Source organism: Thermobia domestica, chromosome 5 (genome assembly GCF_964235325.1).
Source record: "Thermobia domestica chromosome 5, izTheDome1.hap1.1, whole genome shotgun sequence".
NCBI classification, from domain to species: domain Eukaryota; kingdom Metazoa; phylum Arthropoda; class Insecta; order Zygentoma; family Lepismatidae; genus Thermobia; species Thermobia domestica.
The window spans coordinates 235358694-235376997 of NC_137458.1; the positions used below are offsets into that span (position 1 = coordinate 235358694).

Sequence of the window (18304 nt, forward strand, 5' to 3'; positions counted from 1 at the left end):
ATGACTTGGAGCAGAAAATTAAAATCCGTGATATTTCCTTTCATGACATTCCTGTTTAAAGCTCTAACACCGATACTGAAGATCCGATACAACAAAGCTGGTGGTGGTGGCACGAGTTTTTATAGGATAAATACACTTTGAAAATAGATCAGGTACAAACCGATCAACCTTCTGTATTCTTCTTTTATATCAGCGATGCAAAATTCCGGTAAATCTCAGACTATCAGGCATTTTGTTGTTATTTTTAGATTCTAAGGAAATCTTCGTATCCCTTCAATTTTGTCATACTTGAATGAAACGAAATGCTGTATACTCAGAATAGATCTTTACGATGGAATCATTGTATTTGTTATGAATTGTGCAAGTGGCATATATCATGTGATAAAAGTTTGGAAGGAGGCTTTCCCGCTTTAAATTAATCTTTGATATCATTGTATGGTTAAAGAGTAGAGACAAACTTGAAAAATCGAGAAATATCAGGGAATTTGAGAAAATAGGAAAAAAAATAGTGAATTTCGATTTGCTAAAAATGGGATTTTAAAGTCTTTTGAAAATGAAAATTTTAAGACTGTCTCAGATGTGGTTGAGTACTTGACTTTTATGTTCCAACTTCAAATATAGAAGAAAGTTACGTTTCCTACTGAAGATATATAACAAATTTATGTACTAAAGCTGTGCTCATTGCCTTATGCTTTTCGCGTATTTCATCAGTAAAATACCATATTGGTGAATCACCCAAAAAATCCAATTGAATCAACAGTACAATGACAAATCCATTTTCGATGCAAGTATAATTTTAATTTTTCTTTTTCCTTTCCCACAAGTTTCGATTTTTCGGAGTTTCCTGTTCTGCAATAAGCAAAGGTAGTTCAACGCATAAACGAATGTATTTTGGAAAACAGTTACTCGTTTTTGAGCTTGCGTTTTCATTGTCTCTCTCTTGTTCACCTCAACCATAGGTTGGTGGGCAACATGGAAATTTTAAAATCTCTCTCTCTCTCCCTTGGGAGAACTGTTTTGTACTTTGATAAGGTCTCTTCTTCGCAAATACATCTAAATATTGTGTCCTCGGTCTTTCTCCTCCTGGTTTTCCTTCTGTCTTTCCCTCTATCAGTCTGATAATCCAATCAGAGTGCCGAATAAGATGGCCAAGCATGCTGTTTGTTCTTTTTCCTATTATCTTCATGATCTGTCGTCCTTCATTAGCTTCCTTTAGTACGTCTTCATTCCCTTTCCTTTCGGTCCATGATATGCGCAGCGTTCTGCGCCAACACCACATTTCAAATGCTTCCAGCTTGAATATTTCAGCTTTTCTCAATGTCCACATCTTTAATCCGTAAAGCGCCACGCTCCATACCAGGGTCTTAATAAATCGTTTACGAACATCCAACAACACATTTCTTGATGTTAACAGTCCTCTTTTGCTATTGAATGCTTGTTTAGCCTGTGCTGTTCTTAAATTTACGTTTTTTTCGCTTCTTCCGTCCGAGGATATTAGACTTCCTAAATAAGGGAGCGTCTTAACGTCTTTGATTTTTTCTCCATCTAGCTATACGTTTGCCGCTTTCTGGTCTGCTCTTGTGCACTTTATCACTTTAGTTTTCTTCTTATTTACCTTCATTTTGCATGTTTTTTCCAGTTGGTCGTTCAAGTTTGAAAGTGCTTCCTGCAAGTCCTTTTCGTTCTCCGCTATCAGTGCTATGTCATCAGCAAACCTTATTGTACTGAAAACTCGGCCATTTACTTTTACGCCTTTCTCGTTTTTATCAAAGAATTCTTTCATACCTCTTCTGTGTTGACGTTGAACAGGAGAGGTGAAAGTCCACATCCTTGCCTTACTCCTTTACTTATTTTTGCTTCCTTCTGATCTCTTCCTATAACAGCTGTCTGGTTCCTGTAAAGCTGGTATATTATTCTTCTATCTCTGTAATCCACTTTCAGATTCTTCAACGCTCTGAACACGATATTCCAATCTACGTTGTCAAAAGCTTTATATATATACAAATGCTATCACAGTTGGTTTGTTTATTCTGATGTGCTGTTCCATGATTAACCGTAGACTCAGTATTGCTTCCCTTGTTCCCTCTTTTCTCCTGAATCCAAACTGGTCCTCCGATAGCCGTTCTTCGATTTTCCCTTCTTTTTTATTCGTTGTGCGATAATTTTGCACAGTATTTTTGATGCATGGGAAAGCAAACTTAACGTTCTGTGTTCTTCGCATTTCCGTGCGCCTTTTTCTTCGGGCTAGGGACCAATATGCTTTTCTCGAAGTCTCTTGGTAATTTTCCCGAGATGTACATTTCGTTAATAAAATTAAATAGTTTCATCTTTGTTGCTATTCCGAGATTCTTAATCACTCCCATTGGTATTTGGTCTATTCCTGGGGCTTTACCATGTTGAATTTCCTCCAAAGCATTATCAGATTCGCACTGTAAAATTGATGGTCCTAATTCATTGTCATCAACGTCTTCTGCCTTCTCTATCTCTTCTTCGTTCACTCTGTCTCCTTTTTATAGTTCTTCAATGTATTCCTTCGATCTTGTTATCTGCTTCTCTTCTATTAGCGCTGCTCCGTTCTTGTCTATGATAATGTCTGCGCGTTTGTTTTTTTCTCACCGAACTGTTTTCTAACCTTTCCATATGCCGTTTCTGTATTGCCTTTGACTGTATTTTCCTCAATTTCCTTGCACAAGTTGTTTATCCAGTTCTCTGGCCTTCTTTACTTCTCTGTTGAAGTGATTTCTGCACCTTCTATATCCCTCTTCATTGTTTATCTTGAACTGTCTTCTTTTCTCCTCATTTCCAATATTTCTGCTGTTATCCAGGATTCTCGCTTTTCTTCCTATGTGCTCGTCGTACATCAATATAAAGTTGTACATCAGCGTATTTATTGTATCAATACTCAGTGAATATTAGGATTAATTTCATCCGACCATTGAGTCTTAAATGTGATCGACCTATAAATAATAAACTGAACTTTCTGCTTTGTGCCTATAATACAATATTTATCGTTATACATTTGTAGGTGCGTCATTCTTCATCAGTTATACATTCGTACTGATTTATTAATAGTGATGCGCCCCACAACTTAAAAAAATATTGTCTGTTCTCTCACTTTACAAATATCCGGATACTTAAAATGGTGGTGTATTGCGAACAAACTTTATGTAAGTTAGTTCAAATGAAGTCTCTCTCTCTCTCTCTCTCTCTCTCTCTCTCTCTCTTTCTCTTTGTCTTTCTGTTTTTTTGTATTTATTTTTATTTTTTTTTTTAAATATATACACCATTCTTTGAGCCAAATTTCTGTGTGCTTTTTTAATGCCAAACCAAATGTTCCAAGTTTCATAAAACAAGATTCAGACAAGACATGGAAAAGAAGTTTTGAAACCGGAATGTAGCTTTTGAAGAGGGCGTGCTATGTATGGGGACACCCTTGTTAGCACTCCTCTTTAAAATCAAGTAACAAAGACTGAATTTCATAATTTAGCAATTTGCAATGAAATGAAATGAAAAAAAAAAAAAAAAAAAAATAGTTGGAATTTGCGACTCAAATTCTCGTATGGTAATATTCATTTGCTTCGAGTACACTGTGGACTTCTTCTGCAAACTACTACTTACAGTGATGCTAGTAGTGTACCAATATAAAATTCGGAAGAATAGGTTTATCTATGTTTAAATTATCTTTCATTATTTGATAAAGCCTATTCTTTTATTCTTCATAACAATTTAAAGAAGTACATTAGAAACCGCTGTTCGGAATGCATCAACAGCTGCTTTAGGCGACACAAATCGATCACCACGCATCTTATTTTTCATGTGAGGGAAAAAAAAATCGTCAAGTATTAAATCAGATGAGTACGGACAATGAGTCAATAATTCGATATTTTTACTGGGAAAAAATCAACAGTTCGTTGTGCTGATTGTAAACTGGCGTCGTCATCGTAAAGAATGATTGGACGATTGGGTTTATTTTACGCAATTCATTAATGACCTCTTGCAAACAAATTGATATCTGTCACTCAACATTTTCAGTCCTTCGATCTTTTAAAGTTATGGCTGCCACATGTCCGTTGTAACCAGAGAAGCAAGCAATCATTTGGTTTCTTTCTGCCCACTTTGAAACACCCAAATAGCTATTTAGTGTCATGTTCGTATGAACAGATGCAATTTTAAAGGAACGATGTATTTCACCAAATTTAATTGACCTCGAGTGAATTTTTTGAGCATTTCGGTGCACCAACTGACACAAGTCTAGTTTTGAACTTCGGTCAAGTTGTGTGGAATTTGAAAATTTCGGTACGTTTAAATGACCATGGAAATTCGTATGTATTGTTTCCATGTCAAGTGCAAGAATGACTGAATCTCACTGCATGTCACATGCCGATCTCTCAATCACTTCACGCACAGCGTCAACATTACTGGCAACAATAGACGGGATAGACGGCCATCATGAAATTCATCGCTGAGAAATATGCATCCACAGTGGAATTCAGAAACCCAATTGTACACAGTTATATTGGATGGTGTTTCAGCCCCAAAAGTCAAATGAAGTCGCTTGATGCATTGTTTCGGTGTTAAAATACGGTAATAACTGTAAAAAAATCATTGCGCGAAAGAGTTCAGGAGGAACTCCCATTTCTCACAATAAAACTGCTGCTTTAAACCACTGTGAAAAATAAATTAATAGATTTAAGCGAACAATCAAAGATAAATTAAATATAGAAAGGTCTGTTCTTCGGGATTTTATTAGTTGAGCATTAGCGTCACTAGTACTTTGAGGAAACTTTTAAACAGACCTCGGACAAGAAAAGAAATGTTTTAAATTTTATTTCATTATTGCATTTTACTAATTTTATTTTAGTTTTATTTATTTATGTTTTTAATATTCAATCAAAGGATAGTGGTAGACAGAGTTTTCTAGAGATTAGTATTGCAAATAGCTCACAATTTGTGACATAGTATTTTATAAAGGGTAAACACACACACATATATATATATATATATATATATATATATATATATATATATATATATATATATATAAGATGCTGTTTTGTTCACCTATTAGTTTGAAGCATCTTATAAAGTGGTTTGTATAGATATCTTCCCTTGCGTGGCAGAATAGCCGTAATCTAATAACGTTTAATTCTATTAATAATCTTAATGTGGTCTTGACTGAACATTCGTACTTTTCAGTTTTCCTGAGATTGATCCCAGTGCAGAATTCAGTGAAGGGCAAAGACAACATATCAAGAATCATAAACTTTGTAATGCAGCTTATTTTGGACATGATAAAGAATTGCGACAACTGTTGAAGAAATGGGATGTGCAAGACAGAATAGATATGAACTGTAGACCATTACACTATGCAGCACAAGCTTCTCAGTTACATTGCATGAATATACTGATAGATCATGGACTTCCAATTAATCAGCCAGACTGCCGTACGTGGAGACCTCTTCATCATGCAATCGTTTCTGGCAGTTTCTACTGCGTTGAATATATTCTACGAAAAGGTATGCTTTATGAAAGTATATAATATAAACTGTATGATACAATTTATCTTATTTGTAACAGATCAAAATCTACATTATAATGATTTTTCATAAAGATATGAATAGGGAAAGATTAAATTTAAATGGTGTATTGTGAACATTCATCACAATGTGTGCTTGTTTATAAACGTGTCGTACGGTACGATACAAACATTTTCAAGAAATTATGTATTACTAAATTAACGAAGAATTGTTAACAAAATAAAGATAGCAAAAATAAAAGAGAAGTTTATAGAAAATGAAAGGTCGAGACCAGGAGCGGTTCGCAGATAAGGTAATAACGTGCCTTCTTATTTCCGTCTGAGAGACATGGGAGAGTCTGGGGAAAAGATTTTGAGGATACTTACGCACAGGCGTGGTATAAAGAACTCTTGTGGTCCATTGTATGTATATTTAATTTTTCAATCCTTTTTTTCTTATTATACACATTATCCCTTTCGTTTATTATTCCCTCGCTCTCGTGCATTCTTACATTCACTTTTCTTCTTGTATTAGTATCTGTTTGCTTTCAAACTGGTAACACCATCACATGACCTTGCATTCTAACGTAGTGCCTGCCTAGACGCTTCGTAGTTACTTCTCTGTTCTCTTAAGTTTTTTTTCTTCCTACTTCTTCCTATCCGTTATTTTGTTTGGAGTTGTTAGTTAGTTTGGAGTTTAATGTTCCTTTCAGCACCGAGACTATATGAGACGTGGACCCACAGGTTAACTCGAAGTCTAATCCAAGCAGAGTTCCTACCCATCTGAAAATCCTAGAAAACCTAGAAAATTCAGGGAATTCAGCTTGCACATAAAAACAGTCGTGAAAAAAAATCAGAGAATTTCATGAAAAGCTGAAAAAACATGGAAAAGTCAAGGAATTCTAAATACAGATTTTTACTTCTCAGAATCCATTTTTTCCTTACACAGCTTTTAGGTAGAGTATATTTTATGAAATAAATTAGCTTGTTTTGCGAAACTTCTCTACCTAGGTTGCTATACATACTATATATATATATATATATATATATATATATATATATATATATATATATATGTACGTGCATGGTAGATGGGAAACTGCCTGATTAGGTAGAATATACTTCTTTTCTTACGTTATGTATGGACCTTAAAATTTGCAAATCCTGACTCGGAATCGGACACTTTCCTTCTGTAGTAGTTAGATGGTATATTGTATTTTAGAAAAATCAGTATGTATGTTTTTATAAAATCAGTTATTAGTTACATAAAATATGGGAATCATTGCAAGCATTTAACATTAATTTTTATTTCAAAATAGTTCCGTTGTTTTACATATTCTGTTAGTTGATCAGTTCTGAGTCGAACCAAGATTTCTCTGTTGGTTGCAGCGCGAATTAACTTTTGATAAACGAAAGAGTGAGATAATTTTTTAAGAGTGTGTTAGATCAACAGGATGCATATATATATATATATATATATATATATATATATATATATATATATATTCACATTTTCACGTAGAGTACAATCTACAAATCCCTTAGATATCTGTCGTATATCACGTAAGAGTTAAATTTGAGGCTGACTGTTTAAAGCAAACAATAACCGGGAATTCAGACAACTCCTAAGCTTCATTTTCTAGAAGACAAGAGATCAAACTAGAATACGTAGGAAGAGTTCGATGTTGTTTTACTTAAACATAGACTGAAGGTTTAAAAAAAATTTTTTTGGTATCCTTTTCAGATAAATTATATGCATATGGTGACCTTTACAGCCCTTTATTAGTTGCCTTTTCTTCGAAGTCAATTTCAGTACAAATAGTGAAGCGGCTTTTGGAAAGAGGTGGGAATGTTAACGAGAGGACACCAGATGGTCATTCATACATATACAAAGGCAAGTAAAAAAAATCTAATACTGCTTTTTAAAACCTCTCTCTCTCTCTCTCTCTCTCTCTCTCTCTCTATATATATATATATATATATATATATATTCAAAGCAAAAACACTGCCATGGGGTACCTACGTGGCCTTTTCATACACCAATCTGTTCGGGGGACGTCTGGAACAATAAACATTTAGCTCATAACTATTTCGATGCCTGGCTTCAGTTGATAGACCTATAGCCAACAAAACAGAAACTGGTTCTAGAGTCTGTAAATAGCAAGTGTTCAGTTAAGTTCATTTGGCCCTTCTCCAACCATATAGACTTGAGAATGGGCGTCTCGGGACTGACCTATGCATTAAACCTACCAACATTAACTAATACTTCGTCTTCAAAAGCTCCCACTCTCAACATATCATACGTTCCCTACTTTTGCGTTGACCCTGCAGGTTAAGTGTGGCTAGATCTGTCCTATCACATTTCTAGATCCCATCAGCAGCCCGAGATAACCCCGAACCATATTTGCAAACAAGGCAGTTGTGCAAGAATCCCCAGAATGAACAAGATGCCTCTGTGGAATCCACGATTTTAAAATTTCTTACTCCTACTCGAGCGTTCATTCGTTATAGAATTTTATCTTTTATATATATATATTATTACCTATGCCGATATAGCGTTCTTTCAAGAAGTGACATTTGATGACTTTAGTTTTTTATCCACATTCAATGTTAGTGTTAACATTGGGAACCATGGCAGTGGTACAGCTATAGCATGTAAAAAGAGAATCGTATTCACGAATGCTAAACGTTTGTCCAGTGGTCGTGGACTGAGTCTATGTTGTGATGAACCTATACTCTACGTCGGAAGCACAAGAATATGGCTAGAACGATTGCAATTTTAATCGGACATACTTGCACTTTTACCAAGCGACATTACTATAGTCTGCGTCACCCGAATCGGCGTGTGGCATCAGCCAATAAGCTTGCAGTGCGCTGTTACTAAACCTTCAGGGAGGAATTTAATCATTCATAGGGACCGCGGTGGCTCAATGGTAGAGCGTTCACCTCGAGTTCAAACCCTGCTCCCGCCAAGTGAACTTTGGGATGGACAAACACCGTGTGCGTAGGTTTTCTCGGGGTTCTTCCGTTTCCTCCCACCATTTCATTCATTACTCATCATCACCGTCTCCTTTAGCCTAACCGGCATAACCGTGGGACATAAAACTCAAAAATTTCATTTTTATTTTTTAATCATTCATAATTGATTTTTTTCGTATTTGTGGATAATTATGAAATGATTAGATTCCTCCCTTAAGGTTTAGTAACAGCGCACTGCGAGCTTATTGGCTGATGCCACATGCCAATTCAGGTGACGCGGACCATCATCTTATATTTACCGATGGCTTCAATTGTGTTTTACAAGCCCGGGATACGAGTGCTAACTACCAACAGTGCATAGTAGCTCAATGTATGATTACCGGTTTCCAGGTAAAAGATGTCTGGTGGCGTATCTGATCTTTTTTTCCCAAATTTACGTACGTATCTTCGGAATACCAATCACATCTCGACAGGTGGTATCTTCCTGCTGAATATTTATCAAGAGTAGTAGATATTGATATTCGTTTGTCGTCCTTTACAGATTACGTTGCCATTCTGTTAACTTTGAAATATGCACATCGGATATTACCAATATTGTTTCCGTTCTGTTAACTTTGAAACATGCACTGGGGTATTACCAATATTGGGGACAAATTATTCGAAGATAAATCTTCAACTCAACAAATGGCGATGCCGGCTTACCCCGAAGAAATATTTTCCTAGCATTCATCAGTGGTGGAACAAATATAATAAACAGGAATGTAAAAAGCTTTTCCAGTACCATAGGCAAGAATTTTTACGAGATCATGAGTGCATGCAGGAATATTATTACGCTTTGATTAATGAATTACGGTTACTGAAAGTTCCCCGTCCAACGGACGGAGATTAAGATGATAGCCCAATTAAATCGCTTGCAACAAATGGACATTGCACGATATTCTGTAAGTTTACGGATAGGAGCTCATACTATTAGAGAAAGGAATTCATTTTATCATTATATTCAAAAACACAAGCGAAAGGCTGATCGTTATATTACTACTCTATATTCTCCGACGCAGGCTGAAATTCATGATGTTAATGATATGCTGCGTATCTTAAGTGCATCTTATCGTATCGCATCACTTCTTCCATTTCAGTGTGATTTTTCCTCATTACCTGAATTTGGAACTACTACTCCCATTAGTGCACGCCTTGCCGTTTCCGATTAATTACTGGTTCTTATTGCAAGTGAAGAAATTCTGAGCTTTCTGAAACAAACTCACCTCACTTCATGTCCAGATTCTAATGGCCTCTCATATGGTTGCTACAAAATGACTTGAGAATATTCTTGGTCCATTCTTTCTGAAATATACAGGGTGTTAATGAACTATACCGACAAACTTTAAGAGGTGATTCCTTACATCAAAATAAGAGAAAAAGTTCATATGGACCTATGGCGAAAAGTGCATAGTTTCAGAGCTAGGGCTGTCCAAAATCGCGAAAAAGCCAAATTTCAAGTGGTCCTATTTCGAATTTGAAAAACTGTGGATAGTGGTCCTTATCAGCGTAAAGAAAATCATACATACGCAGTCCAAAACTGCACATTTCATTAATGTTCAATGGGTGTACAGATTATTCCCTGCAGGTTGAAATTTCCAGGCATGCAATCAACCGAATTTTGAGATATGCTCTGACTTTAAGATTGGTCCAAAGCAGGCAAACGATAAGCCTTGATAGCAGTGAACACGGAATCCTTTAGCGCGATGTCGGAAGTGTTAAGGATCGTCAGCAGCACGGCTTCTTGTACTCGGGAAAACGTATGCTGCGATGTTGCCTTTCAGGCTTAAAAGTGAAGAAAACGTGAAATATACCTGACGAAATACATATCATCACATGTTATTCCGAACACAAAAAAACATGGAGCTGCTTGTTCCTAACACTTTCGCCTTCCTTCGGAAGCATTGGATGTTCATTGTTGTCAAGGTCTACCATCTGCCTACTTTGGATCCTTCTTGAAATCAGAGTAAATCTGAAAACTCTATTGAAAATATATCTGAGAACTACACCCTGTAGGGAATACCCTCTACACCTATTGACAATTGATAAAATATGCATTTTTGGATTGTGTATACGTAACTTCCTTTACGCTGATAAGAACCACCATCCACAATTTCTGGAATTCAAAATAGGGCCTATTGAAATTTATCTTTTTCTCGATTTTGGACAGCCCTAGCTCTGAAACTATGCATTTTTCGCCATAGGTTGATATGAACTTTATCTCTTATTTTGATGTGAGGAATCACCTCTTACAGTTTGTCGGTATAGTTCATTAACACCCTGTATAATGATTGGTGACATCACCCTTTACTTACCCACAATGATGGTGTAGTACTCATACCTAAGATTATGAAAGCGAATACAACTGACCAATTCAGATATGTTACACTTCTTAATAATGATCTCAAACTTTTTCTTAAGATCATAGTCTCCAGAATTAAAAAATTATTCTCTTTTATCTGTAGCCCACATCAAGCTGTCTTTCACAAAACAAGGAATGTTTATTCAACGTTTTTGACTTTGCATGATCTTATAAGTTAATTTCAATTTTTGACTTCACATGATCTTATACGTTAATTTCAAGTATCTCAACAGAAAGCTGCAGTTTTTTCCTTGGATTTTCAACGTATTTTTGACACTGTCGGCCATGTGTATTTATACCAGATTTTGAAATGTTACAATTTTCTGCCAAGATTTCGTGATCTTTTGCAATCTTTCTAATGGTGACGGTAACCATTTGTTAATAGCTTTGCCTCTTCTCCTGTATCGCATCGTCGAGGTTGAGACAGGGATGCCCGCTATCAGCGCTTCTCTGTACATTCATTCTTGATCCTTTTTTATATCGTCTGACAAGAGTTAATCAGGACAGTACGTCTTCATTTCACAACTCAACGTTCAAGCTTACGCACATGACTTGACAGTGAGTTTTACATCCCATCTGCAGTTCACTACCATGCTGCAAATTTTGGACCAACATTTAGGGCATGTAGGTAAATTATACCCAAAATGAAAATGATGATTTTGGCAATTGGTCACTTTTACTTGAGTGTCAGATAACACAACTTATAGCTACAGTGGATTAACTCAAAGGGGTTGAGCATTGTTTTTATTAAACATGTTACGGCTCGGTATGATGGTGTGTGGACTCCCATTCTGCACAGTTTACAATGTGAAGTTGCAACAATGAAAGGACGTGATTTAGACCTTATACCTCGTATTTGGTACCTTAATACTTATGTCGGCGAAGCTGTGGTATGCAGCTCATATTTATCCCTTATCAGGATATTATCTTCGAAAAGATCACCGTCATCATCATCAGTTCAATAAATCTGTCAAAGAAACTTTAACGGTAAAAAACACGTGGAAAGGTGAATGAATAAAAGGTAATTTAGTTACCTTTGAATCATCTTTCATCCCTTCACCATTCCATATGTTTTTAACATTTAACTTTTAACCCTTTTCAAGCCTGTTGAAGGTGATAATGAGGAGCGTGATCCTCGAGAAAGCTTTCGTAGTTTCTTTCTTATTTTTGTTATGAATATGAAAATTTTCTTTGATTTGCTATTGTGGCTATTACCACTTCTCACAATCTGTGACTTAGAATATCTACCAAACTTCGGAAAATATGAGATTAATTAGGATTAAAAGTCAAGTATAAAACTGGAAGCAGTCTTGAAAAATAATGTCTGATTTGAGAATTACTACAAGGATCTGCTTTGTTCTTCGGGTGTAGGAAGTAACATGTTCTTGTGGCCAATGTTATGTGGCATGACTAAGAGAAATATATACAAGAGTGGAACTCTTAAAGTGACCTGTCCTTTTAACCTCTGAACTAATTCACAGAAAAATACGAAATTTGGTTCCAAGCAAATATTAAGAGGGGGAAAATATTCCACTGAAAATAAAGCAACTAAAATGAACAGAACGATGTATATCCAAAGCAACTTAGTGTCTGATTCCATGATATGATGCATTTCAAATAAATAGGAATATTCGCAACATTGCTTAAAATGACATATTGTGAAAAGTTTTAAAAATGATTGTTCCTTTCCTTTGCTTTTACATTTAACATTATAGCAATATTATTTCTTAGATGTAATTACACAATTTTAAGCAATGTTTATCATACCTCGAATTGGTTTGAAATGTCAGATTGCTGTAAACAGTATTATGATGTTTAGTCCTTTGATAACCATATAATTCCTTGGATAAGATACTTATCTCAACACTTTTTCAAAATGAAGCCCTTATAAAAAAAGACAAATTTTCAGTTCCCCTAATTTTGTTCTTATTTATTTGAAATGCATGATATTATGGTCATAGCTTCCGATACTAAGTTACATTGCATCTGCATCACATTGTCCAGTTGCTGTATTACTATTGTAGAGTCTATAATAACACTATCCATGGCTGTAGATTGGATATTGTATCAAAAGAAATACTAACCAAAGCTTCAACACACACTGTATTATAAACTATAATGTGTTACGTGGGATGAACTAAATTAAGTGGGGTAAAACTGTAGTAGATAAGAGGAGAAAATGACAAGAAGGAAATGGAAAGAAGCGGATTGGATAAAGAAGGCAGGAAGAGATAAGCTGATGAATTGGACAGGTGACTTACCTATCAATGAATTATGGCAGAGAATTTTGGATAGCATAGATAGGAAGATGGAATTGAAAAAGGCCCTTATAAGGACCAAAAGTGGCGGCACGTGATTGGCAGAAAAATGGACATGGGGACTACGGGGTTGCCTGAAAGCTTCAGCCAATAGACCGTAGACTTTTTCATAAGGATGATCATATATATATATATATCTTCATTTATGTTCTATAGTGTCTGATGAAGAATACGGTAGATATCCGAAACTGTAACACATTAAAGTTTATAATACAGTGTGTGTTGAAACTGTGGTCAGTATTTCTTTTATTATAGAGTCCTCTATAATTTGGATGTTTATGACACTGTAGCATCCTTAATTGGTAATATCAAATACTAAATCTGGTATTGTAAGTTTTAGTTTTACATCATATTTGGCTAGTCTTTCGTATTGCCAAGTTTTTCAAACTTATGTCAAACTAAGTTTTTCTCTTGATATTCGCTTGGTATCAAATTTCGTCTTTTTCCTGTGAATTAGTTCAGAAGTTACAAGGAAGGATCACTTTAATTGGTTCACCCTGTATACATATATATAAAACACATTTGGGTACGGTAGTGAGTACGAAATTCATTACTATTTCCACTTTAAAAAATGAAATAAGGACACATAGTTAACGACTAGTTCTACATAATATACAGTCAAAGAAATAATATTAAGTAGAGGTTGGAGGTATAAGAAATCATAGCTCCAACCTGTACTAAATATTGTTTCTGACTGTACATGAAAACATTTAAAGGGAGAGGGGGGATAGCAAGTAAGCATCGAAAGATACTGTTATAAATAATAAAGAATCAAGAAAAAGACTTTGAACTGAATACTAATGTCTAATAGAAATGAAAGTAAGAAATATGTTGGTCATACATTAATACAAATGTTATTTACAAAACTAAACTAATTTAAAAATAGTTGTTAATAAAATATTAATGAAGTTTTATTAAATAGCAAAGGATTAAAGATCTGTCACAACTAACATTATGCCGAACATGACGTAAATTTTCATGTGAATTTGTTTGCTTAAATACAAAGATGCTCAATATAAGTAGGTACAAACGAAATTTATCTTCATCTAGAACAAATGATAAGTGAATGATAATATTATGTGTATTACTTGTATGAAAATATCGTATATGTATGAACATCCTAAATGAATTCTGTTGTACTATTTATGTGCCACTTCTTTTTATAGCTGCTCAGAATAATAGATCAGATTTGGTGGAGCTTTTGCTGAAACGAGGAACAAGAGATGAGTATATAAGAGAAGCATTTTCTGTTGCACTAGAGAATGTAAGAACTTTTCTTATATAATAACTTAAGATGATTTAATTTTACAGTTAATATTTCTGTATTGCTGAATATACAAACGTGGCTTTACGAAATAAGTATCAGGTTGTCTAAAAAGTATTGAGCGTTTGGAATTCACAATTGAAAATACATTTATTATGCCTGAGATTTGAAAATAACACAATGAAACCACATATGCAACATTTTGCTCGATGACCTTCTGTTATTTTCTCGCAACACCTTAATCCCGTTGCTGTAGAATCTCTGTTTCTTAATTTTTTTAAATGGTTTTCGTAGGTCTCTTTTGAAAGTTACTAAACACCATTCAGGGAGCTCTGAAGAAACCGAAATAAATGAGAGTCAGACAGTGATTAACGTTCTTCAAAAGGAACTGATATAGGCAACCGGATTGCGTATTAAATAACATTTTTAACAAGCAAACAGATCAGTATTTATTTATTTATGTAATAAATAATACATTAATAAGGTGCAACTTAAACAAAATCAACTTTATTCATCAATTTGAAAACAGAACATTTCTCAGAACTACCTAGGTAAATAAAATGACTCAGAAATAACAGTAAAAATTGTCTAGGTTTGGTTACTAATTAAAAATTCAATAAGTCGGTTGGACCTTGTAACAGAAACAAAAGAAACACTATTATCGATAATGGATATCGGCAGTTGATTTCAAGTTTTCTGTAACAGTTTAATGCTAGTGCAAATCAAAGGAATCTTCGGAAGGTTCATGATTTTGAAATTAAAAGTACTGAGAAAATACATATCGGCATGTGTTTCCCTTAATAGGAATCAGAAGCAATTGAGTTGTAAGTTGAAATTTATATAATATTGTAAAGTTATATTCACAACAGGATTTTTACGAATTTTATCAATGCTGAACACAGTTCTATAATACTAGTTCTACATTTCATGTGTCATTACAAAAGAAGTTGCAGTGCAAAGTTTTTGCAGTAGTATATCATTCAAAAGAAGAGTTCTTCGAGTACAAGTGCTTTACATTAAGAAGTACAAGGGCTTTACATTTCGTCATTTTTCAACCCGCAAACACCACACAAATGCAAAATAACATTCGAGGAAGTAGGAATAATAATAATAATAATAATAATAATAATAATAATAATAATATAATTATTATTATTATTATTATTATTATTATTATTATTATTATATTTCCAATAGCTAGAGAAGCAACAGAGATAATTGAAAACAGAGAGCAGAATTAAAGTACAGTTTGATACGTAAGTTGTGATTTTTTTTCTACAGATTAACATTACATACAATACTGTTGCACTTATTCAGACTACTGTACAATAAATCTAATAGAAGTTTCGATAACCAGAGTTTAAGGGAAAAGTGTAGGTTTTCTTCCAAAGTGTTACTTCTTAACGGCTTTGTTGGTGACGTAAGCCCACATGACCTAACATGTTATGTAATCGACAGTACAAGCAACTCTACTGACACGGATAGCAGTATTATTTTTCGTCAGGGTATTAAGAACTTAATTTTTGATTTATGTACAGTGTTTCATATATAACTAGAAGGCTGTTTTACATTGAAAACGTGAACAGTGGAAGGTACATGGATGTTTTAAAGGAAGTCTACCAAAGCCTATATACTAAGTGGTCATTCTTTCTGTCATTCACATGGTAGGGCTGAGGAAACCCTGAGAATAATGGGATGCCAGACCTAAGGATTCTAACCTAGGATGTCCTATTATAGATGAAAACGTAAACAAACTGAACAATAATACAAACTAATTGAAGTAATATACAAAGAGATGGAAATGATTAATCGAGTTGGAAGATGTAGAAGCCATACAGTAACGAGTGATACACGAAAATATACAGAAACTGTCCAAGTTTGGTACATACTGTTACAAATGTTCAGTGTGACTTCCTTTCGTCACACGGCATACATCACCCTAAGTTGTTGACAGCGTTGTTTTGTTTAAAACAAATGATTAAAACTTGTTTTAAACAATTGATTTTGTTTAAAACAGATTTTATATACGTCTTAAACATTTTGTTTTAAACACTTGTATTTTTAAGACTTGTTTTAAACATATGTTTATTTTTGTATCAAAATCTGTCAAAGAAAGAAGATTGTCTAAAAGTACTTCTCATTCAAAAGACAATTTTCTTCCCACGTGAATGTTTTGATGATTTCTCATAGCTACAGCAGGTGAATGTGATGATCTACAATTTATTTTCTCTCTTTTTTTCCCTTGTTTTTAATGTTTATTGTATTGTTTAAATGCTTATGAGTTAACTTGCGGAAAAGTGTCGTGGAAGGTTTGACTACTTATAGAACTGATATTTAAAAAAAAAATAAATAAAGCAGTTATCATGGAAACAAGTTTTTGTGTTGTATTCAGAAAACAAACAAAGGGTTCTTTGCTAAATTGTGGTTCTGAAATATTGCAAGCATTCGTTGATACAGCACATGTTGGTTCTCAGTCTTCATGCATACATACTTTAGAGAGAGAACGAATCGGAAATGAAAGAAAGAAAACTACGTAACAAGGTTCAATCTAGAGTTTTATATGATTATCGCTAGAGAGGGGCGTCCGTTTAGAGGTCATCCGCCCCCTTGCCTGAATTTCAGATTTTGCGAGCAGTAATGCAGATTTAGAAACTCTTTGTTGCTCAAAGTCCACAGAAAAAAATATGAAGTCATTATACCGAATAAATACAGACTTTGATCGCCATTTCACGTTGTTTTAGTTACATTTATTTCGGACTTTTGACTGCGAAGATATTACGTTTTGAAAAAGAATTCATTTGCTAAGCAAAATTGAACCTTATTGAAAATGGACTTGGATCTATTGTAGAGATCTGAGGAGTACAGCGCTGAAGTAATTAATAGGGGATGAATGAAATGAAATGCATGTTTTCTAATAGAAGAGATCACAGAGACGCAAAGGTTAGGAAAGGAAAGGGTCTTACTGTACCTCAGCCATTTCGATGTGATGAGCCTCTTCAAATATCGGGTGAAGCCTTATCCTCCAATCCGTTGAGTGTTTCCGTCTGGTATCGATCCCGGATCTCACGTTCGAGAATGAAGAACCTCTCGACCTCAGGGCAACAGCTCCCAGATGTCCTGGCCTCTTCGGAATGACACCTCTGTCATGCAGTGGATGGTGAGGGCCCAGACGTACCGAACGTCTGTCAATTGCTGTTAGGACGACTCTTCTGAATAGCGGTCCAAAGTGTGTTTCTGGCGGCCCCTGTCACACTTCTCACCTCGAGGGTCCCGTGTCCCCTCGTTTTGTTCTACTTCCCTGATTTCGCTTCTTCCTGGTGCTCCGCACGTGGGTGACTAGCTCATCAAAATTATCTTGGTCAATAGGGAAGTTTGTTAATTGCTGAAACGGCGTGGCTGAGTTTGTTTTGATGAAGTTACAGAAACTAGGAAGAGAATGGTAAGCATGAATTTGTATTGGGATGAGGTGACAACATAGTGAAGTCTCTTCTTTATTATTTAATAATTACAATTTCTTGTTTGAAGAATAACAACAACATACAGGGAGAATTCAAAATAGGCGCTAAGTCTGATATCCTCTATAGTATTATGCTCTGAACGCCCAAAATATTACTTTTCTTCAATAAATTGTTGACTTGAAAAAAGCAACCAATTACATAGGCTTGCAGAAAATATTCTAAAGTTAATAAAACTTGAAGTGTGCTTCAAATATTACTTTTCGAAAATTTATTATTTTAAAATTTATTAGCATCAGTGCTCTGAAATAGTAATCAAATTTTCCAACTAACATCCCATCCACCTCCACGAAACGTTTGCTTTCCGGTAAAATT

At 34.8% G+C, this 18304-nt stretch overlaps 1 protein-coding gene across 4 annotated transcripts in view; it reads left to right on the top strand.

The window, feature by feature from the left end:
- LOC145686459 (uncharacterized) overlaps window positions 1-18304 on the top strand; it is a 201606-nt gene that overhangs the window by 70238 nt on the left and 113064 nt on the right. For all 4 annotated transcript variants that reach the window (XM_081759778.1, XM_081759781.1, XM_081759779.1 and 1 more), the window contains 3 exons: window positions 5197-5516; window positions 7260-7409; window positions 14377-14474. In XM_081759778.1, the coding sequence (XP_081615904.1) occupies window positions 5197-5516; window positions 7260-7409; window positions 14377-14474 (568 nt within the window). The remainder of the gene's footprint in view (window positions 1-5196; window positions 5517-7259; window positions 7410-14376; window positions 14475-18304) is intronic.